The sequence below is a fragment of the Hyalella azteca genome, unplaced genomic scaffold, assembly GCF_000764305.2.
Source record: "Hyalella azteca isolate HAZT.00-mixed unplaced genomic scaffold, Hazt_2.0.2 contig1804, whole genome shotgun sequence".
Lineage (NCBI taxonomy): Eukaryota > Metazoa > Arthropoda > Malacostraca > Amphipoda > Hyalellidae > Hyalella > Hyalella azteca.
The window spans coordinates 21310-46689 of NW_025932103.1; the positions used below are offsets into that span (position 1 = coordinate 21310).

The following is a 25380-nucleotide window of genomic DNA, read 5'->3' on the forward strand; positions in this document are numbered from 1 at the left end:
CTCGGGATTTTCTCTGGATCTGAATTTACCGAAATGAATTTATTTCCCATTCGTTCTTATGTAACGGAAATTAATTAATTATTTTTAAAGTTCATACATTCTCTTCTGACGGAAACTTCTCCTTTAAATAAGCAAAAAAAATTCCTCGGGATTTTCTCTTCCCCGTCAGACACTGGAGCTCATATCGGACATGTGTTCGCGGCCTTCGCAGCTTTTGTCCAATTCCAGCGACCGCCCCGATTTTTCAACCAAATTTCCAGACAGCGCCGAATTTTTAGAATCCAACTCAAAAAGTGCAAGAGTATCAAATTGCCGAATAGCTCTCAGGCTACCTCAAGCACCGGCTAGTTTCGGGTGGGGCGGTCCACTGGAACTGGGTGGTCGGGCCCATGGAACTTCTGGACATCGTAATGAGGCGCCCACGGTGCCTTCATTCTCCGGCTGTATTGCCAAAGTCCATATCAACGGCCAGGTTGGTTTAGGGCCTCACTCTCCAGGGGCCCGTTCAGGCCTTTGGGCTTTGTTTATTTCCGATTTTACTGGACAAGTTTGCATTAGACTTGGTTTTTAATTTATGTTTTGATTATATGTTAAGTTATTTTTCTCCATATCAACGGCCACGTTGGTTGGGGCCATTCAAACCTTTAGACTTTGTTTATTTCCGAGTTTACTGGACAAGTTTGCATTAGTCTAGGATTTTAATTTATGTTGTGATTATATGTTACGTTATTTTTCCAAATGGTTCACACGCTGTGAAGCATTGAGCCTTTCAAACGGCCTTCTCCCGTACTTTGTCGGGGTGTCTTTGTATTTTGTAAGCGAGTAATTTTAAACTTCTTTCAGTTTTCACGCTGCTAAATTGATTTTTTTTATCTTTTGAAAGCGGGAAAGCTTCCCGGATTCGTTTCCATTCACCGCTCAATATCGGGAACGTTCCTTTTTTGGCCCTACTCTTGTGCAATTTTTGACAGCATCATAAAGAAAGGCCTAATATTTCGAAAGTTTGAATTATTTTGATAATCTGAAATTACTTCTCGAACGAGATTTCAGAGCCAAAAAGTTTTCTATTTAAGCTTTATGCCATTAAAAAGTAATTAAACTGAAGATTTTCACAAAATTTTTGATGATTTTCACTCCCTAGCTCTGCATCAAAGAGAAATAGTATAAATGATTATAATCATAATTAATAATAATTAATGATAATAATATTCGTATTATCAATTATTTTGATCAGCGTGAAAAAATGTAAAATTTAAAATGTCAGCAATTATTTCGGACAAGTCATTAAAATTGGTCTATACATTGGTTTATAACAATATACTATGAAGGTTCAATAAACTTGTTATATAGGTTCATTATAATGTGCTCTATATTATCCCACGGCAGATATGGTTACAATAACATTCTATAAATGCTGAAGATTTAAGAGTTTTTAGGTTTATTGTAACACGGTAAAAGTTTTATTACAACATGCAAAAAATTTATATTCTCACATGTTATATAGGTCCACTATAACATGTTATAAAGGGTCATGTTATGTTGACATGATAACATGCTACATACATACAATAGGTTCATTATCACGTGTTATGTAGATCTATTGTGACATGTTACAATAAACCTTTACAGCACGTCATAAAGGTTTATAATAACTTGTTTTAATGGTTGCAACACTTCATGAAGTTCATTATAACGTCATATTAGTTTATTATAACTTGCTATAAAGGTTACAACACGTCATTATAGTTCATTATAACATGTCACGTTATATTAATTTATTATAACTTGTTATAAAGATTACAACACGTCATTATAGTTTGTTATAACATGTCACGGCACAGTAGTTTATTATAACATGTCACGTCATATTAGTTTATTATAACATGTCACGTCATATTAGTCTATTATAACATGTCACCTTATATTAGTTTATTATAACATATCACGTCATATTAGTTTATTATAACATGTCACGTCATATCGTCATATAAATTTATTATAACTTGTTCAACATAGTCACTAAATAAGTTGTATCACAGCTACAAGACCTGGGCCCGACACCTCATATTAGTTTACTATAACATGTACACGTCATATAAATTCATCATAACTTGTTCAACATAGTCACTAAAGAAGTCGTATCACAGCTACAAGACCTGGGCCCGACACCTCATATTAATTTATTATAACATGTCACGTCATATTAATCTATCATAACATGTCTCGTCATATAAATTCATTATAACATGTTTAACATAGTCATTAAATAAGTTGTATCACAGCTACAAGACCTGGGCCCAGCGCTGCTCAGTAGCGGCAGCGCGGCGGGCTGTCGCTCCCTGGCCTGCCTGCGCCCCCACAACACGTGCCCCCTCCACGCCAGGTGATCACTTCTTATTAATACTAATCATTTATAATGTAAATTAGAATATTTATTTTAATACGCGATGATCACTCCTTATTAATACTAATCATTTATAATGTATATTACAATATTTATCTTTTAATACGCGAATATTGTGAATACTTATATATACTTGTGATATTGTATAGGTAGGTATTATACTTTTTCATCAATAATTTATTATGCGAATTAGAATATTTGTCTTTTAATACACGAATTTTGCATATAATTATATTTACAGATAAAAGGTAATATAATTTTTTATTTTAATAATTGAATATTGCAAATAAAACCCAACGTCAAGCTTCAAAACGTACAACGAATATTGCTAAGCTGTATTAAAACGTGTGTCTTGTGTACCGTAGATTACGAAAATAATTATAACGTGTGAATCACACAAGTGGAATGTATGAGCATTCAGTTCCGTACCCTTTATTCGAATGAATTGAATGCGTGCAGGCGTGAACAATATATTTTACTGTGCATAAATTCACAGGCATTTGTTTTATTCCATTGTCCGTATGGAGAAAAAGAGATCTCACCTAGAATTGAAAAGTTGACATCGTTACACTGCATATATGATGCATTTTATGGATTTGAACTGAAAAATTTCAAAATTGAATTTGAATACTATTAAGTAATGAAACGCCAATATTACTATTGAACTCTTCATAGGTTATTATAAGGTCATCATCATAGGTTAACATTATTTTAAAAAGATATGGTGTGGCGCGCTACCTAATGTCGCTTCTCACGAATGTCAGGAGCTGTAAAGGACCGTGATTCCAAAATTAATAGTTTACTAAACAATCATTTATATTCGATACACAGGCAAATTGATTAATTTAAAATAAGAAAATGTTTAATTAATCTCACGTCTTTAATTTTCAAACAAATTCTTCCAATGCTTTCTTCGTAGTAGGAATCAAATCATTCAAAAAATATATTTATCCGTCGTAAACATGGATAAACTACTGGAAATTTGTAATGTTTCAACTGTGATGGTAGACTGGAGCGATTTGAAGAAAACCATGTTTTACAAAAACTAATTTGTGACTTATAGGAATGTTGGCATAAATTTTCCTCGGCAGAACTATTATTATTCCATGAATATATGGTGAATTATCTTTATCTTACAAAGGAATTATGAACTATCTTTATCCTATAAACGTGTGATGAATTTCTTTCATCCTATAAATATATGGCGAATTATTATTATCAGATAAATATATGGTGAATGTTTCTTTTGCTTCCCTTGCTTTAAAATTTCTAGTAAATTAAGAAAATTTAACTAACCAACTAACTAATTCGTGTATATTGACCCTAGATGTGTAGGATCACCGGGGACGGAGCTGTGTGAATGTGTTCCAGGCTACACAGGACACAAGTGCACACAGCGGTCCGTGCCTGTATACTTCCGTGCCAACAGCTTCATACAGCTCGCCTTATCCTTCACTCCACCGCCTCATACCACCGACCTCTCTGTCAGGTCGGCTAAATATTATTTAATTGTTACTTGATGTCTAGATTATCACTAAATATTATGTATTATTTTAGCTAATTTTATGATTTATTTTAGATTGATACTCGTAATAAAACTTATTTTAGTTAAATATTATAACTCATTTTGGCTTAATATTATGACTTATTTTAACAAATATTATGACACATTCTAGCTAAATACTTTGGAAAAATAAGATAAGTTCGTCGTTTTAATATGAGATAATACCTTCACTTTGCTGAATACACAGTTCAAAATTCAAAGTAAAGTTTGGATACAGAAGTCATCATAAAAATTTAATAACTTAAATAACAACTTAATCTAGTCCAAAATTAAATTTGAATACAACACATTCTAAAATTTTCTGTGAACTAGGCCTATGTCAGAGATAGTGGACTGTCCGGCGCAGGTTCAGGACCAGAGAGCCGGCCGGAGAGCTGGTGTCTCTGAGCTCCCGTCACGGCCGAGACTCTCTGAAGCTGCTGCTGGCAAACGGGCGTCCCTGTCTCGAGCTGTCCCTGCACCCAGAGACTCCAGCGCGGCTCTGTCTCGCGTCTCGTCTCAATGATGGTCTCTGGCACCGTCTCGAGGCCGTCAGGTACGGCCATAGTGTTGCGGCCGTAGAGTCTGGCAGGTACGGTCATAGTGATGCGGCCGTAGAGTCTGGCAGGTACGGCCGTAGAGTCTGGCAGGTATGGCCGTAGAGTCTGGCAGGTACGGCCGTAGTGTTACGGCCGTAGAGGCAGGCAATTAGTAGAAGTACAAGCACAGGGAGCGTGTTCGGATGATAGCCGCTAATTGGTCTTTGAATTGTTGAAAATTTATTTCATGACATCGCGTCCAACTTTCCACAATGCGGAAATGTTCAAGTAATTACAGTATATCATTCAAGTAATTATATCATTAGTTCGCTTAAATCGTAAGTTCATCGAGAATTTAAAAGCAAAGAAAACATTGATTAAACGAATATATTGTGAACCTAGTTGGCGTTTTGTGTGGCTTTTCTAATTCTTGATTATTCTGGGAATTTGAAAGCAAAAACAATACCACAAAAATTCACCATATCTTTATAAGAGAAAACGTTTCGAGGTCCAGCTCCATCGTCAGATCACAAAATTCAGTTCAGAACAAGTTCAGATCTAGAAACAAAAATACAATCAATTAGTAGAGTAAAAGGCACTGTTGGGTTTTAAAACGGAGAATAAATAAATAAGAAATGAAGTTAACGCTAGTAAACGGCCTATCTATTCACTATTTCAAGAGGAACGGAGCTAAAAGCGGCATTTAGACTAGGCTTCTGCTTGAATATATATATGGATTCTAAAATGCGTAGATCAGTAACACCGGATGCGGAAGCTAGAATTTTAAAATCATTATCGGACACAGAGGTGTTGCACTGCTCAGCATGAACACTTACAGCAGAATGAGGTGAATGTGCCAGTATAGGTTCCCCGTCCTATAACTCCTGCCCTTATGCTCAGCCAGCCTAGTATAGAAATTGCGTGACGTCATACCGACGTACGCTGATGCGCATTGCGCACAACTATATCTGTAAACTAGTGACGATCGCATAAGAACAGGTAGGGTATCCTTAAACCTGAAAAACGAGCTAATTCTAAAATTGTTAACTAGCAACACATGAAGATTTACATCCGGAAGATATTTAGCAAATAAAACTTTTAATTCCTTTGATGCGGGGCCAAAGTAGGGAAAAGAACAGTAAACAACTTTCCTATTGTCACACTTTCCTATTGTCACAACTGCATTATATTGCTTGGACATAAACTTCTTAATTTGGGTAAACACCAGGTGCGATGGAAAGCCATTTTGTGAAAAGATATTGCGCAACAATTCAAATTCAGAGTGCATGGCTAAATAAGTAGAGCAAATGCGAAAACCGCGGTTTATCAATATTTGGATCCCATTTAATTTGAAGCGAAAGGAACAAGAGCTAAAAAAGCTGGTGCTTAAGCCGGTAAAGGTCGATTTTCTAAAAACAGAAGTTTGGAAACGGCCATCAGATTTGGTAACTTTGCAATCAATGAATGACAAGCTATTGTTTGATTCAAGCTCCATGGTGAATTTGATAGATTTATGTTGGAGATTAAGATAGTCAAAAAACAGGCCCACATGTGAAGGATGCTTAAAAATCAAAAAAGTATCATCAACATATCGGTTATAGAAAATTGGCTTAAAATCCAGAGGACAATTGGCCAACCAGTTAGCCTCGTGAAAACACATTAATATATTGGCAAAGATAGGGCCGAGTGGAAGACCCATGCCCAAACCGTCAATTTGTCTGTAAAACTTGCCAGCAAATAGAAAAATTGAGTTTAGCACTGATAATTCAAGAAAAGATTTGAAAAAATTGCGGTTAAAACCCATGACAAGGTCACTGACATCTTTAAACAATGAATTAAGACATATATTATATATATATATTGATTATTCTGTATAATTATATTGAAATTTAATACTTATACTTATAATTTAAGGAGTAAAAATGCCTGAGATTTTTGTGCCAAGTACCACTAATAAAATTGGCCCATGCAATGCACTCACAGAAATATATGGGTGATATTGTCTAAATAGTTACACACTGGAACAAGTGATGCACTGTGAATTTGTAGCATCTGAAACAGAGAATATTTCATTTTATTATAATAATAATTATTATAATAATATAATAACTCCTCCAAGACTCAACCTTTCAGATCAAAATGAAGCGAACGGGAGTGGCAGGGCTGTGCACTCAGAGAAATTACAGATAATTTGTACATAAAACGATGCATTTTTTGTGCTTTTGTGGGTCACCCTGCCCCTGTTTAGCCCAATAGATGAATGTGTCTGTGCAGCATCCGCTCTCCGCTGGTGTTGTATGTATGAAAGTGTGTCACTATTCAGACAATATGAAACATTCATTGTCGTTAAGTGTGTCACTATTCAGACAATATGAAACATTTATTGACGTTAAGTGTGTCACTATTCAGACAATATCACACGTTCATTGTCGTTAAGTGTGTCACTATTCAGGCAATATGACGCATTCATTGTCGTTAAGTGAATTTATATCACTTGTTTGCTTAAATCGCAAATTAACTAAGAATTTAAAAGCAAAGAAAAGTCCACAAAAATTCATATCTTTATAGAAAACGTTTCGGAGACCAGCTCCATCGTCAGTTCGTAGAATCTAGAATCACAAATCAGAAGTCACAAATTAATACATTGAAAGCACAAAACAAAATTAAAAACCTAAATTTACAAGTAATAGACGGAGCAAAAAAAACTATCTATTAACTATTTCAAGGGGATAGGAGCTAGCAGCTGAATTCAAACTGGGCCTAAGTTTAAAGATGTACAGCGATTCTAAAATGCGCAAATCGGAAGTCCCGGAGGTGGAAGCTAACAGGCCTAAAGTCACAGTCAGAAATAGGGACATCACACTGCTCGGCGTGAGCGCGCACAGCCGAATGAGGTGGGCGCGATAGCAACTGTCCGGTTCTACAACTCCTGCCCTTATGCTCAGAGACCCTGGAATAAAGATTACGTGACGTCATCCCGACGTACGCAGATGCACATCGTGCACAACAATATTGATAAACTAGGGACGGTCGCATATGAACAGGGAGCATATCTTTATATCTAAAGAAAGAACCGATTGTGAAATTGTTTAAGACAATATGACACATGTATTGTCGTTAAGTGTGTCACTATTCAGACAATATTACACATTCATTGTCGTTAAGTGTGTCACTATTCAGACAATATAACACATTCATTGTCGTTAAGTGTGTCAATATTCAGACAACATATGACACATTCATTGTCGTTAAGTGTGTCAATATTCAGACAACATGACACATTCATTGTCGTTAAGTGTGTCACTATTCAGACAATGGGGCACATTCATATCTCTGAATGGTGCGTACATATGTCGGTTGCATTGATCAGTGAAGTCGTTTCAGCTTCCGAAATTTTGCATTTCATGTACGAGCAGCAGCAGTAATACTGCCTAAGTGATGCAGTAATTGCCTGGTTTAGCAAGCCTATTGTCCAGTTGTACAAAGGCTTTACTGCGAACCAGCGTATATATGAAGAAAACTACATCCTTTTCTCGTATATTCATTAATTATTCCCGTTCTTTTAATTTCATTAATCAGTAATAGCGTAGAATAACAATTGAAACCGATGCGTGGCAGTAGTCATTAATCGAAAATTCACATGTATTATTGAAAAAAATGGTAAAACTGAAGTTCATTTGGATTATTCGTCTCTGTAAAGAACTGTTAACAACTCGAGACCAAATAATTGCTTTCGCTACCATGAAAGTGAATGTATTCTTAATGCAGGTGCGTGCAATAACAATCATGCCGATAATCACTCCTGATACATTAAAACGTGTAAGAAGTTCTAGTGAGAAAAGACTGCAATACACATATACTCTATATAATAGATACATATATTCACCCTGACATATTGTAGCACGTATAATATTTGTAGTAATAGACAAAAATAAAAAATAAAAGCGAGTGACAATCGTCATTTTTTGTCCAACTCAGACGGGGTGGAGCTTGAAGGGATTTCTTGTAGAACAAATTATATTAATTAAATAAGTATCTTCACCGTGACATATGTAATTATTTCTAGTAAAAATAATTAACACGTGACCATCACGGTCGTGTGTCCATCACAGACGGGGCAGCGGCCTGGAGCTGACGGCGGACAAAGGCGATGGTAATAAAAATAATTAAGACGTGACCATCATTGTCGTGTTTCCATCACAGACGGGGCAGCGGCCTAGAGCTGACGGCGGACGAGGGCGATGGTAATAAAAATAATTAACACGTGACCATCATGGTCGTCTGTCCATCACAGAGGGGGCAGCGGCCTGGAGCTGACGGCGGACGAGGGCGATGGTCCGCTGTACGGCGCTGCCATCAGCGGCCACCACCACAACACGCTGCTCTTCCTGCACCCTCAGGAGGGCGTCGTGGTGGGCGGCGCCCCCGTCCACAGGAGAGCTTCTTCCCACCACAGCGTCCTTGGGGACTTCTTCAATGGTGGGGACTGGCTGAGGGACTTGGTGACTTCTTCAATGGTGGGGACTGGCTGAAGGACTTGGTGACTTCTTCAATGGTGGGGACTGGCTGAGGGACTTGGAGGCCGTAGAGGCAGGCAATTAGTAGAAGTACAAGCACAGGGAGCGTGTTCGGATGATAGCCGCTAATTGGTCTTTGAATTGTTGAAAATTTATTTCGTGCTATCCTGTCTAATTTTCCACAATGCGGTAATGTATTGATTCAAGTACTTATATCCTTAGTTTCCTTTAATCATAAGTTCATCGAGAATTTAAAAGCAAAGAAAACTTTGATTAAACGAATATATTGTGAACCTAGATGGCGTTTTGTGTGTTTTTTTCTAATTCTTGGTTATTCAGTATATGAATATACTGAAGTTTAATACTTATACTTATAATTAAGGGGGAAAAAAATATCTGAAATTTTTTGTGCCAAGTACCACTAATAAAATTGGTCCATGAACTCACAGAAATGTATGGGTGATATTGTCTAAATAGTTACATACTGGAACAAGTGATGTACAGTGTGTTTGTAGCAACCGAAACCGAGTATATTTCATTTTATAACAATAATAATAATTATTATAATAATAAAATAACTCTTCCGAGACTCAACCTTTAAGATCAAAATGAAGCGAACGGGGGCATTGGTGCTGTGCACTCAGAGAAATGAATGATAATTTGTACAAAAAACAATGCATTTATGCGCTTGTGTGAGTCGGCCTGCCCTTGTTTAGCCCAACAAATGAATGCATCAGTGCAGCGTCCGCTCTCCGCTTAGTTGCAAGTATGCAAGTGTGTCACTATTCAGACAATATGACACGTTCATTGCCTTTAAGTGCGTCGCTATTCAGACAATATGACACAAGCATTGTCGTTAAGTGTGTCACTATTCAGACAATATGACACATTCATTGTCGTTAAGTTTGTCAATATTCAGGCAATATGACACATTCATTGTCGTTAAGTGTGTCACAATTCAGGCAATATTACACGTTCATTGTCTTTAAGTGTGTCACTATTCAGACAATGTGACACATTCATTGTCGTTAAGTGTGTCATTATTCAGGCAATATGACACATTCAGTGTCGTTAAGTGTGTCACTATTCAGGCAATATGACACATTCATTATCGTTAAGTGTGTCAATATTCAGACAATATGACACATTCATTGTCGTTAAGTTTGTCATTATTCAGACAATATTACACATTCATTGTCGTTAAGTGTGTCACTATTCAGACAATGGGGCACATTAATGTCTCTGCATGTTGCTCACTAATGTCGGCTGCATTGATCAGTGAAGTCGTAACAGCTTCCGAAATTTTGCATTTCACGTACGAGCAGCAGCAGTAATACTGCCTAACTGATGCAGTAATTGCCTGGTTTAGTAAGCCTATTGTCCAGTTGTACAAAGGCTTTACTGCGAAGCAGCGTATATATGCAGAAAACTACTCATTTAGCCTAAATTCATTAGTCGTTCGTTTTCATTTCATTTCATTCATTAATCAGTAATAGCGTAGAATAACAATTGAAACCGATGGGTGGAAGTAGTCATTAATCGAAAATTTACATGTATCATTAAAAAATAGATTTGAGAAACTGAAGTTCGTTTTGGTTATTCATCGCTTTAAAGAACTGTTAACAACCCAAGACCAAATAATTCCTTTCGTTACCATGAAAGTGAATGTATTCATAACGTAGGTGCGTTCAATAAATATCATGCCGATAATCACTCCTGATTCATTGGAACATGTAAGAAGTTCTAATGAGAAATAAAATACTTAAAAAAAAACACGTTTTTCTTGTGGACTAAAAAGTAGAAAATAAATTTTGGTTCGCTCCAAAAAAACGTGTGTCGGGCAGATTTATGATTAAAGCGAAAAGCGCACAACACTTAAATTTTGGAAATTTGATGGTGAACGTACAGCCCGACCCACGTTTTTTTGGGGCAAACCATAATTGATTTTCTACTTTTTAGTCCACAAGAAAAACGTGGTTTTTTAAAAAGTTTTTTTAAGTATTTTATTTTCTACTTTTTAGTCCACAACAAAAACGATTAAGATTTGATTAAGTATGACTCGACGTACGTATCGACGATACGCAGCGTTAGCGCCTGCTCGTCTATAACGTGAGCGCCCGCACGTCATACTATATAGATACTATATATACTTTAATCAATTAAACTAATTTCGGTCTCTAATTACTAGTTTTTATGATTGTATCTGAAATTGTTAGGCGAAAATTTCCTGCATGCCGAATTTCAGATCTCTAGAACAATCAGAAGTGGGCTAATTTTCGTTGTCAATGTTAACAACAAACAAACAAACAACAAACAAACGCGAAGCTAAGCTAAGAAAAACGTGTTAAAAACAAGACTACAATAGATATATACTGTATATAATAGATACACATATACACTCTGACATATTGTAGCACGTATAAATATTTGTAGTAATAGACAAAAATAAAAAATAAAAGCGCATGACAATCGTCAATTTTTGTCCAACCCAGACGGGTGGAGCTTGAAAGGATTTATTGTAGAGCAAAATAAACTAATTAAATAAGTATCTTCACCCAGACATATTGTAAGTATTTCCAGTAAATATATTTAACACGTGACAATCACGGTCGTGTGTCCACCACAGACGGGGCAGCGGCCTGGAGCTGACGGCGGACAAAGGCGATGGTAATAAAAATAATTAACACGTGACCATCACGGTCGTCTGTCCATCACAGACGGGGCAGCGGCCTGGAGCTGACGGCGGACAAAGCGATGGTAATAAAAATAATTAAGACGTGACCATCATTGTCGTGTGTCCATCACAGACGGGGCAGCGGCCTGGAGCTGACGGCGGACGAGGGCGATGGTCCGCTGTACGGCGCTGCCATCAGCGGCCACCACCACAACACGCTGCTCTTCCTGCACCCTCAGGAGGGCGTCGTGGTGGGCGGCGCCCCCGTCCACAGGAGAGCCTCTTCCCACCACAGCGTCCTTGGGGACTTCTTCAATGGTGGGGACTGGCTACGGGAGTTGGGGACTTCTTCAATGGTGGGGACTGGCTAAGGGACTTGGAGACTTCTTTAATGGTGGGGACTGGCTACGGGAGTTGGGGGCTTCTTCAATGGTGGGGACTGGCTAAGGGACTTGAATATGGGGGAGAAATGACTTAGGGACTGGCTTCTTAGGGAGGACTGGCTTTGGACTTGCTTACTGAAAAGGTCTTAGCCTTGACACAAGACTGGCGGATTTTACTGAGTAACCTAGATTTAGTGATATAATTTAATTTAATTCTAAGCGCTGAATATTTATCCATCTCATATATTCATCAGATGATATTAGGACTAGTATTAAAGATATTAATTCTGCAGCCTTATTTCAACTTGAACTCAGAGATCGCGACTCGTCTTTAAATCTTCTGTTTGAGTAACAGAAGATTTAAACCCTCTAACCCCCGGGAAGATTTTACCTACAAAACTAGATTAACGAGTTAGATTTAACCCTCAGCTCATGCCTAAAATTCGGCGGCACCGTATAAATACAAACGTAGTTTTGTTAAAAACAATAGAAAACCCTCCCCGCATTTATGTAACTTCTTTAAGAAATGGCTTCATATCATCTCTATATAGATGCAAACTCCATCTCTGTACTTTTATTCATAGAAATTAGTTGATATCGTCTCCGTATTTACAAATCTATGTTTGAACTAAAACTGTGACTTTGTCTCCGTATTTACAAAGCTTTGTTTAAATAATTTGTTCGTCTCCGTATTTACAAAGCTTTGTTTAAATAAACGGTTCGTCTCCGTATTTTCGAAGCTTTGTTTAAATAAACGGTTCGTCTCCGTAGTTTCGTAGCTTTGTTTAAATAAACGGTTTGTCTCCGTATTTTCGTAGTTTTGTTTAAACAAACGGCTTGACATCGTCGCCGTATATTCATGTTGGCACATTGCTTCTCTTGGAGTATGCGGTCACAGAATAAACTCCGCGGCATTTCACGCCTAATCTCGCATTCACCTCCAGCACAAGCCTCTATGTTTTCACTTACAAATAATCATATTGATTTTTCACCCTCAAAGTAGGTTCTGTATTTTGCGAAAAAAAAACATTTCTAGCAGATTAATAATAAATATTCATCGTATATCTTTTCTTAGTTCAAATAATTATGCGTTTGCCATATCAGGGCAGGTGCTTTGTGTGGACGCGATATTCGCTCTACCCGAAGTACCAAATCTGCAAGCAGTTTAACTTCTTTGTCTTCAGTTTCATTTAAATTTATTTAAGTATATTTATTTACGATCACAAAAACTATGCAATAAAAATAGTTTACAAATTGACTGAAGTGTAGGGTCGAAAGATAGTTTGCAACTGTGAAATTTACTTGTATATTTTGTATTTGAATAGAAGTTAAAAAGAACATCTGTCACACATTACGTAGAAGATTTCATTTAGAACGTAGCCTAATAAATATTCAAGCGGATTATCTTAATTTAGCTTCAATTATCAAGCCACTAACCTGGGGAAGTTTGTACCAGTAATTGATAGGTAAAATAACTTAAAGTCATAACTTTTATTTCTAAAGCGATATCGTCTCATTGAGTTACGTAACATGCAACATCGTGATTGCAGTTAATGACCACAATTCAAAACTTTCTTTCCTTGATCCTTTGCATTCTCATTATTTACTGAGATAAGCCTTTGATGTTCTTCACTAATCACCACGCAACTATATTTCTTAAGTCCTATTGAGGAAAATAATTTCCTATAGGATATTTTGATCCTATTGTAATTTACATGAACTTTCTCGCCTAGTTACACAATTAAAATTTATCATTCTTTGTATTTTTCAATTAAGTTTAACTGATCCTTATTCGATAATTACTTTCGATCAACTCGAATCAATTTAACATTTAAGTGAGTGTGCTTCTCTTAAGCTCTCAACAGACATTAATCAACTGGCAATAAGAATTGTTGCTCAAAAAGATATAGGCCGTCAGTGTCAGAATTGTTGCTTAATATTTTTATTTGATGGTAATAATTTCTAATTTTTCTTCAGTTGAGGCATAATCCAGGTTAAAAATAATATATACATATTTTACATTTTACATTTTACTTCATAATATTGCAAAATTCTCAATGAAAACTCTTTTTAAACTGAAGGTTGACTGAAGGTTGAGGCTGGTTAGAGGCTAGCAGCCTGAAGGTTGAGGCTGGTTAGAGGCTAGCAGCCTGAAGGTTGAGGATGGTTAGAGGCTAGCAGCCTAAGGTATGCAAACAGACTGGAGTCTCATTAGCTGCTTGATTTACTCTCCGGTATTGCAACCCCTATTGAAAATTACGGCCGTACAGAAATTCACGGCCGGCCACCCATGGGGACCCATCGTTTCAGCTTGGTCGGGAACTGACCGAGCTTTCTGGCTCATTGCTTTTTTGAAATGACTAGGGATTTTTTCCGCCAAGTTTAAATGTTGAAAATGTAATTCCATAGGCAAACTTTGATTTTCTGATTCGCTCCAAGATAACGATTCAACAAATGTTATGATTCAAAAGCTAGGATTAGAAAATTAATTTTGTACAGACTCTGTATAGGTCATGGAACTGTATAACTCATTCAAAGTATTTCTAAAAAAACTTTACATATTTCAAAATATAGTGGCAGGAAAAAGGCGAAAATTTCTGCTAACTCGTAGGACGAAGCAAATTGTCTTTTAAAGCGTTCAGAAAATTTTTCTTACTCATAGCAACTATGCCTAAATATTTCGGAAAGGTATGAAATAAATTAAATAATTGATTATTGTGTGCAAAAATCATTGAGGAATAAAACCTTCGCACGATATTCCTTATCTATTGCAAAATTGCAGAATTTTTTATTTTCTGAAAAATCCAGCAAATATATTGTACCTCATTCTAATATAAAATGAAGAAATATATTTAATTCAACTTAATTTTCACCCTCCGAATCTATTATGCCACATCGCAGAATTTTTCTTAAATCCTCCAAATATTTTGTACCTCATCCCATTATAAAACAAATATATTTAATTTAACCTAAATTTCACTCTCCATAAAGGTTGCTTAGACGACCTGCGTCTGAACGGCCGGTCGCTGCCGCTGGGGGCGGCGCCCCCCGGCAGCAGCGCGGGGGCGGTGAGCCTGGCGCGCAGTGTGGACGTTGGGTGCACAGCGCCCCCCTCAGCGCCCCCCTCAGCGCCCCCCTCCTGCACTAACATCTCCTGCATCAGGCCCTTGACCTGTCAGGAGACCTGGGGGCAACACTACTGCGGGTACGAGTAATTACTCTACTTTCAATATTTGTAACGAAGTAGTTGAAATATTGAAATTGAAATTTCAATTTCAATATTTTCGATCATGTATATATTTGTTTTACATGAAATTTTACTATTGGTCGTTGTTATTTGACTGTGTGCTTTTGTTTTATAGGAAAGTTGTTGTTATTGTTTTTGATATTCAACCGTGTATTTTTGTTTTATATGAGGGTTTACTATTGGTTGTTGTTATTCGACTGTGAACTTTTGTTTCATTTGAGAGTTTACTATTGTATTTTGTTGTAATCTAAAATTCCCCGTATTTACCCGTATTTCTATAACTGTTCAATTATACCGTTCCCTGAACTCTTGCTAATTATCTTCTCGTGTCGACGCTCCTCATCTGGAGAGTTTAGTCTTCTTTAATTTAATTACGTCATTTTAATAAATACTACTAAATGCGTTACAAGAGAAACCTGTGTTTATTTGGAGAAGCTTAGGAGGGCAAAATCCATTGGGAAAATAATGAAACTAGTTCGAGTAAACCGACATATAATAATCAGAAAACCAAAATGGAAAAGCATAACAAAAAATGGGTTAAGGAAAATCAATCGGTAACTACTTGAGGATGACGGCTCATTATCATTAGTCTATAGTGAGAGTAACTGCCATACCTTTCGGTACGAATATAATTAACATCGGTAAATGCATCCGCAGAAAAATAATTAATTTTTTGTCCAATATTGATAACTATCGTAACCAGGTCACTAGGCACGAATGACATCGAACGACTGTTAATGCATCAGCAGAAAAGGAATTAATGCTCTGTCCACTGCTAATAATTGTCGTTACTAAGTCACTAGGCACGAATAACATTAAACGGCGGTTAATGCATCTACAAGAAAAAAATTATTAACTCTTCGTCCACTCGCGAACTGTCGTTACCAAGTCACTAGGTACGAATAATATTAAACGGGGTTTAATGCATCTGCAGAACAAGAATTAATTCTTTCCCCATTTTCGATAACCATCGTTACAAAGCCACTAGGTACGAATAACATTAAACGACGGTTATTGCATCCGCTAAAAAGGATTACTTCTTCGTCCACTGTCGGTAACTGACGTTACCAAGTCACTAGGTACGAATAACATTGTCGTCCGTTAACGTATCCGTATAAAAACATTAACGTTCACATTGATACGTTGAGCAGATGTGACGTCGGCGCGTCGCTGACGCTGGACGGCGCGCAGTGCCGAGACGTCGACGAGTGCGTCTGGCGGCCCTGCCTGCACTCCGGCACCTGCTATAATAAACCTGCTGGTGGGTGGTGACCTGCTGGTGGTGGTGACCTGCAGTTGGTGGTGACCTGCTGGTGGTGGTGACCTGCAGGTGGTGGTGACCTGCTGGTGGTGGGTGGTGACCTGCAGGTGGTGGTGACCTGCAGGTGGTGGTGACCTGCAGGTGGTGGTGACCTGCAGGTGGTGTGCTGGGGGCAGCGCCCCCCGGCAGCAGCGCGGGGGCGGTGAGCCTGGCGCGCAGTGTGGACGTTGGGTGCACAGCGCCCCCCTCAGCGCCCCCCTCCTGCACTAACATCTCCTGCAGCAGGCCCTTCACCTGTCAGGAGACCTGGGGGCAACACTTCTGCGGGTACGAGTACTTACTCTACTTTCAATATTTGTAGGTACGAAATAGTTGAAATATTGAAATTTCAATTTCAATATTTCAATATTTTCAATATTTTCGATCATGAACTTTTGTTTTACATGAGAGTTTATTATTGGTTGTTGTTATTCGGCCGTGTACTTTTGTTTTATAGGAAAATTTATTTCTGGTCGCTGTTATTCGACCGTGTACTTTTGTTTTATAGGAAATATTATTATTGGTTGTTGTAATTCGGCCGTGTATTTTGGTTTTATAGGAAATATTATTATTGGTTGTTGTAATTCGGCCGTGTACTTTGGTTTTATAGGAAAATTTATTTCTGGTTGTGGTTATTCGACCGTGTACTTTTGTTTGTATGAGTATTTACTCATGCTTGTTGTTGTTCGACCGTGTATTTTTTAACGTGAAAGTTTACTATTGGTTGATATTCGATCGTATACTTGTTTAATATAAAAGTTTATTATTAGTTGTTGTTATTCGACTGTGAACTTTTGTTTAATATGAGAATTTACTATTAGATATTGTTTTCCAACCGTGTACATATGTTTTTTATGAGAGTTTACTATCAGTTGTTGTTATTCGATCGTGTATTTTTTGTTTTATATAAGAGTTTATTGGTTGTTGTTATTCGACCGTGTATTTTTTGTTTTATATGAGAGTTTACTTTTGGTTGTTGTTATCTATCATTCCTATCTAATGGAAATAACAACTCGAGGGACATTATGTCAGTCAGTTTAAATTAAATTATGTTTTCCTCGCATCTCTATATTTGTTTAATTTCACTGTTCCCAGAACTCCAGCTAATTATCTTCTCGTATATCACGCTCTTTAACTGAAGAGTTTAGTCTTCCTTCATTTTATTATGCCTTTATAACAAATAAAACTAAATGCGTTACTCGGGAAATTTGTGTTCCTTTTGTGAAACGTACGAGGAAAAAATCCATTAGGGAAATAATGAAATTAGTTCGAGTACATCGACATATAATAATCAGAAAACCAAGCGGAACAGCATCATAAAAAAATGGGTTAAGGAATATCATTCGGTAACTACTTTAGTGTGGCGGTTCATTATCATTAGTCTCACGAGAGTAACTTTTGACTTTTAGGTACGAATACGGTATACCATTGATATCGTTAATGAATCCGCATAAAAATAATTAACTCTTTGTCCTTTGTCGAAAACTCTCTTAACCAGGTACGAATAACATAAACGATGATTAAGGAATCAGTAGAAAAAAGGATTAATAATTTGCCCACTGTCCTTACAAGGTCATCAGGTATGATCGTTGATGTCGGTTAATGCATCCGGGTAGAGAATGTGTCATGGTGCTGAGTGCTGACAACCGATCAATCATTTGACCACTGTCGATAACTTTCGTTATCAAGTCACTAGGTATGAATAGGATTGAACAGCGGTTAATGCATCTGTAAAAAAATGATTAATTCTTCGTCCACCGTCGGTACCTATCGTTACAGGGCCACTATAGGCACGAATAACATTGTCGTCTGTTAATGTATCTGCTAAAAATGATTAATTATTCGTACACTGTCGATAACTGTCGTAACAAAGCCACTAGGTACGAATAATATTTAACGGCGGTTAATGCATCGCAGAAAAATAACTAATTCGTTGTCCACTGTTGGTAATTGTCGTTAAAATACCACTAGGTACGAATAACATTGTCGTCCGTTAACGTATCAGTATAAAAACATTAACGTTCATATTGATACGGTGACCAGATGCGACGTCGGCGCGTCGCTGACGCTCGACGGCGCGCAGTGCAGAGACGTCGACGAGTGCGTCTGGCGGCCCTGCCTGCACTCCGGCACCTGCTATAATAAACCTGCTGGTGGGTGGTGACCTGCTTTGGTTGTTGTTATTTGGCCGTGTACTTTTGTTTTATATGAGAGTTTACTGTTGGTTGTTGGTATTTGGCCGTGTACTTTTGTTATATAGGAGAGTTTACTATTGGTTGTCTCTGTAATAAGCTATTAATATTTACTTTAAATTACAACTCGAGGGACATGATATCTGTCAGTTTACATTAATTAACATTTTCCTCGCAGCTCAATTTTTGTTCAATTCCACAGTTCCCTGAACTCTAGCTAATTATCTTCTCGTATATCACGCTCTTTATCTGAAGAGTTTAGTCTTTCTTCATTTTATTATCCCATTTTAAGATATAAAACTAAATGCGTTGCTCGAAGAACTTGTGAGTCTGGGAAACTTATGAGGGCAAAATGCATCGGGGAAATAATTAATGTAGTTCGAGTACATCGACATATAATAATAAAAAAACGCGGTACAGCATCACAAAAAATGGGTTAAAGAATATCAATTGGTAACAAATTGAGTGTGGCTGCTCATTATCATTAATCTAATGAGAGTAACTGTCATACCTTTCCGTACGAATAGAATTGACATCGGTTAATGCTTCCGCAGAAATTAATTATTATTCTGTATACTGCTAAAAACTGTCGTTACCAAGCCACTAGGCACGAATAACATTGCCGTCCGTTAATATATCCGTATAAAAAAGATTCATTCTTGGTCCACTGTCGTTACCACTTCACTAGGTACGAATAACATTGTCGTCCGTTAAAGTATCCGTATAAAAAAGATTCATTCATCGTCCACTGTCGTTACCACTTCACTAGGTACTAATAACATTGTCGTCCGGTAATGTATCTGTATAAGAAGATTAAAGTTCAAAATAAAAAATAAAGTTGTTAATATTAACGTTCATATTGATACGTTGAGCAGATGTGACGTCGGCACGTCGCTGACGCTGGACGGCGCGCAGTGCAGAGACGTCGACGAGTGCGTCTGGCGGCCCTGCCTGCACTCCGGCACCTGCTATAATAAACCTGCTGGTGGGTGGTGACCTGCAGGTGGTGGGTGGTGACCTGCAGGTGGTGGGTGGTGACCTGCTGGTGGTGGGTGGTGACCTGCATATATAATATTATATAATATAAGTACATGTATCATACAATATAAATATAAGAAACATATAATATGAGTACACGTATCGTATAACATAAATATATTAAAACATTGAAGCATGAACACGCCGCCGTGTGCGCGTATCCAGGCTACGTGTGCACGTATAATAAATATATAATATAAGTACATGTGTCATATAATCTGAAAATATAATAAAACATATTATATAAGTACATTTATCATATAATAAAACTATAATAAAACATATAATATACCTTCATGTATCATATTACATGAATATAATAAAACATATATACAAACACCCCCCGGTGTGCGCGTATCCAGGCTACGTGTGCGCGTGTGCCGCGGGCTACGCGGGTGCCAACTGCGAGCACCGCCTGCCGCGGGGGGCGGCGGGGGGGCGGGGGGCGGTAGTGGTGCTGCTGGCTGCCGGCGCTGTGCTCACGGCTGTGCTCACCGGTTAGTTGACTCACTTTAGGTTTATTTAGTGAGTCATGTGATGTTACTGACTCATAGGTGATTTATTTACTGATCTGATCGACTCCGGTGAGTAAAATGACTCAGTACTTTACTGGTGAGTCTGGTGAGTCTGGTGAGTCTGGTGAGTCTGGTGAGTCTGGTGAGTCTGGTGAGTCTTGTGAGTCTGGTGAGTCTGGTGAGTCTGGTGAGTCTGGTGAGTCTGGTGAGTCTGNTCTGATGTTTTAAAGCCGTGTGATGTTTAAAGCCGTCTGATGTTTTAAAGCCGTGTGATGTTTAAAGCCGTCTGATGTTTTAAAGCCGTGTGATGTTTAATACCGTGTGATGTCTTAAAGCCGTGTGATGTATTAAGACCGTGTGATTTCATAAAGCCGTGTGATGTCTTAAAGCCGTGTGATGTCTTAAAGCCGTGTGATGTCTTTAAATCACGTGATGGACTGCAGTGACCGCATAAGCGTATTATCTATAAACGCGTCTACCTATATAATCCAGCGTATTATCTATTATCCTAGAATCCATTGCGGCTTCCATTACAAATAAAGCTCAAGGTAACGCAAGTGTGTAATTTTGCGAAAAATTTGTGATAATAAAGAATATATTTGAAATTATCATATTTTGTCTCGTTCTAAACGTGGGTATGAACTATGGTGCGCAGAACCAAAAGATTTTAGTTTATGTAAAATTTACCATTTACTTCTCCCATGATATTTGTTATATTTGACACAAATATTGGAATATGAACAATTTTGAGCATTGGTCCGCTAGTAGTCGCTTGTGTTGTATATTAAAAGACCATTTAATAAATGGAATGGAATGTGGTGAGTGTGGAATGGTGAGTGTGGGAGGCCTATAAAAAAAAAAAAAAAAAAAAAAAAAAAAAAAAAATTTAATAAATTTGCAATTCAAATTGAATCCTGTCGGCCGAAATATCATGGATGAAATGTTCAACCTAAAGTAATTTGATTCTTCAAAGAACCGAACGATGAGAAGAATTTGTTCATACGAACAGAAGCTTACAGACGATCGAGGCTTCATGAATTTATCCGGTTAAGCGAGCACGACTTGAATTCTGAACGAACGAAATTCAAGAAAATATAAATGAAAGTTGAAGAATGGACATATACGCCTCGTATTTATTGTCTGTTATAGATAGCAGCGTGCTTCTACAGATGCAGTTTTTGCAACTCGAAGCAATTTCTACCTCAGCATTTTATAGCGCGCAATATGTAATACAAAATAATTTTGCATAAAACTTCTACGTACATTTTCATAGAGCATACTGAAATATTCGCTAAACTTAATACTACGAAAAGTTGTACCACAAATTTAAAGCTCAAGTTTTCGGAGGAATTCAATAACACAATAGGCCTGGCATTCCGATCACTGCCTCTTGTTTATATAAGGGTAATACTTCATAAAAATATCATTGCGGGTACAAGATGCATGTTATCTGTTTATAATGTGAATGAGTGATTAAAGCAAAAACACTTGTTGATCATATAATAATTGAATGAGTTGGTAATTTAAAATTTTTGTTTACCTTTATGCAACTTGAATGTGCGATTAAATCAGAAAACTTCTTTGAGTCAATGCTATTTGACTGGGTTAGTTAGTTAAATTGCCTGAATAAATGATAAATATTTGATAATCTAAAAAAATGATTTTGCAATAAAAATATGATTTTTGTAATATATGCAAAAATTGCTTTTGAATTTACTGCAACGAATGTTCCCCTTCTTTGTTGCAGTGCTGATGATAGCGTTGGTGGTGTGGTATGTCCGGCGCAGGAGACAAGGCAAGGGTACAAGCGGTGGTGACAACACCACGCGAAGATCTTCATCATCTTTTGAAACTCTTCAGCTTCACTCGCCTTCCATGAAATCGTCGGCAGATTTGCTGTACAAGATGGAGAACCCGTCGCAGAGATCCGTCTCTGTGATAAACCTGAGCTCTGCGGTGGCTGAAAGCAACACTAAGGTCGATGACATCTCAGCTCACGGATGTCATCAACAGATTCTGACATCGAAAGCCATCAATTTACCAGAGCGAGATCACTGTAACAAATTGGATGTCCAAGATGACTCTTGCAAAGCTCATCTGCAGTTCGCGTCCTTTCAAACCCAGGCCTGTAATCAACATGACTTGCAATCTTCAGGCAACGATTGCCACGAAAGTCAAAAGTTCGAAAAATCAGGATTTTGTCCTTCGTCGCCATGCAGGGAGTTTTGCAGAGTGCAAAGTCAAGTGTCGGGGCCAAATATCCTGCTAACTCGAGGATCTGCACTGCAGTCCCCGCTTGATTGTGCGGATGAGAGAAATTTGCTGCCATGTACATGTGGTTTGCAAGACTCCAGTCCACAGCGGCGCTCCGGCATTGCTGGTAAAAAAATATTAATCTGGCAAACTTAACTATGAGATAAAACTTATAATTTATGAATTATAGAACAATTGTTGTAAGACTATCAGATTTTTTGGCTAGTCAATTGCGGCTTCCATTACAAACAAAGGTCAGGTTGACGCAAGTGTGTAATTGTGCGAAAAATTTGCGACAATAAAAAATTTATTTAGAATTATTACATTTTGTTTCATTCTAAACGCGGGTACGAACTATGGTGCACAGAATCAAAAGATTTTAATTTATGTAAAATTTACCATTTACTTGGATATTTGTTTTGTTTGACGCAAATATTGGGATATGAACCTTTTTTAGCATTTGTCCGCTAGTAGTCGCTTGTGTTGTAGATAAAAAGACCATTTAATAAATTTGCAATTTAAATTGAACCCTGTCGGCCGAAATATCATAGACGAAATATTCAACCTAAAGCAATTTGATTCTTCAAAGAACCGAACGATGAGAGGAATTTGTTTATACGAACAGCGCTTCATACGATCGAGGCTCCATGAATCGATCAAAATTTGTCCGGTAAAGCGAGCACGACTTGAATTCTGAACGAACGAAATTCAAGAAAATTTAAATGAAAGTCGAAGTATAGACATTTACGCCTCGAATTTATTGTTTGTTATAGATAGCAAAGCGCCACTACAGATGCAGTTTTTGCAACTCGAAACAATTTCTAGTTGAGCAATTTCTAGCCCGTAGTATTTAATACAAAATAATTGTGTACATACCTTCAACGTATATTTTCATAGAACATACCGAAGTATTCGTTACACATGAAATAATGAAAAGTTGTTCTACACATTTTCAAGCTCGAGTTTTTCGGTGGAATTCAATAACACAATAGGCCTGGCGTTTCGATCACTGTCCCTCGTTTATATAGAGACAATACTTCATTTAAAAATATCATTACGGGTACAGGATGCATGTTATCTGTTTGTAATGTGAATGAGTGAGTAAGGTAGAAGCGCTTATTTGTCAAATAAAAATTAAATGAGTTAGTAATTAAAAATCGTTGTTTACTTTATTGCAACTTGAATGTGCGAATAAATTTGAAAACTCCTTGGATTCAATGCTACTTGACTGGGTAATTTAATTAAGTTAATGCAACCTGAATAAATGATTAATGCAAAAAACGCTTTTGATTTTACTGCCCTTCTGTGTTGCAGTGCTGATGATGGCGTTGGTGGTGTGGTATGTCCGGCGCAGGAGACAAGGCAGGGGAACAAGCGCTGGTGACAACACCACGCAAAGATCTTCATCATCTTTTGAAACTCTTCAGCTTCACTCACCCTCCATGAAATCGTCGGCAGATTTGCTGTACAAGATGGAGAACCCGTCGCAGAGATCCGTCTCTGTGATAAACTTGAGCTCTGCGGTGGCTGAAAGCAACACTAAGGTCGATGACATCTCAGCTCACGGATGTCATCAACAGATTCTGACATCGAAGGCCATCAATTTACCAGAGCGAGATCACTGTAACAAATTGGATGTTCAAGATGACTCTTGCAAAGCTCATCTGCAGTTCGCGCCCTTTCAAACCCAGGCCTGTAATCAACATGACTTGCAATCTTCAGGCGACTATTGCCACGAAAGTCAAAAATTCGAAAAATCTGGATTTTGTCCTTCGTCGCCATGCAGGGAGTTCTGCAGAGTGCAAAGTCAAGTGTCGGGGCCAAATTTCCTGCTAACTCGAGGATCTGCAATGCAGTCCCCGCTTGATTGTGCGGATGAGAGAAATTTGCTGCCATGTACATGTGGTTTGCAAGACTTCAGTCCACAGCGGCGCTCCGGCATTGCAGGTAAAAAAATATTAATCTGGCAAACTTAACTATGAGATAAAACTTATAATTTTTGAATAATAGAACAATTGTTGTAAGACTATCAGATTTTTTGGCACCAAATAATTATGTTGTAAAGACTTCGAATTATTTCACAAACTTGAAATAAGATACTTAGTGATAGTAATATATGATACCTAGCGATACTAAAATATGATAATTATTGATACGAAAATGTGATACTTAGTGATACTAAAATATGATGCTTAGCGATACTCAAATATGATACTTAGCGAACTCAATTGATGAAAGTCGTAATGGTAGGCTTTAATTCAATCAAATACAATTAATAATCACAGATTTGAATCGAGATAATTAATTAGTGTTTATGAGTCCTCTTATCGTTACACTGCCAAGCATTTGTGCGGTTGATGATAATCATTGGCATGCTGGTGATTATCATCGGATACTATCGTCCAAATAATTATGTTGTAAAGCCTTCGAATTATTTCACAAGCTTAAAATAAGATACTTAGTGATAGTAATATATGATACCTTGCGATACTAAAATATGATAATTATTGATACGAAAATGTGATACTTAGTGATACTAAAATATGATGCTTAGCGATACTCAAATATGATACTTAGCGAACTCAATTGATGAAAGTCGTAATGGTATAGGCTTTAATTCCATCAAATACAATTAATAATCACAGATTTGAATCGAGATAATTAATTAGTGTTTATGAGTCCTCTTATCGTTACACTGAAAAGCATTTGTGCGGTTGATGATCATCATTTGCATGCTTGTGATAATCATCGGATACTATCGTCCTGTCCTGCTAT

The 25380-nt window shown here is 37.5% G+C and overlaps 2 protein-coding genes across 2 annotated transcripts in view; both read left to right on the forward strand.

Moving 5' to 3' along the window:
• Positions 1-284: 284 nt before the first annotated feature.
• On the forward strand, positions 285-18771 carry LOC125179028 (putative neural-cadherin 2). Its single transcript, XM_047884083.1, has 9 exons — positions 285-472; positions 2283-2383; positions 3776-3893; positions 4315-4503; positions 11811-11995; positions 15052-15265; positions 16459-16568; positions 16727-16895; positions 18651-18771. The coding sequence occupies exons 1-9, from the start codon at positions 390-392 to the stop codon at positions 18769-18771; spliced, it is 1290 nt and encodes a 429-aa protein (XP_047740039.1). The 5' UTR covers positions 285-389.
• Positions 18772-19103: 332 nt separating this feature from the next.
• Positions 19104-25380, forward strand: part of LOC125179029 (delta-like protein C) — a 45517-nt gene continuing 39240 nt past the window's right edge. The window contains exons 1-4 of the mRNA XM_047884085.1: positions 19104-19123; positions 19675-19784; positions 20200-20334; positions 23920-24552. Of these exons, the coding sequence (XP_047740041.1) occupies positions 19104-19123; positions 19675-19784; positions 20200-20334; positions 23920-24552 (898 nt within the window). The remainder of the gene's footprint in view (positions 19124-19674; positions 19785-20199; positions 20335-23919; positions 24553-25380) is intronic.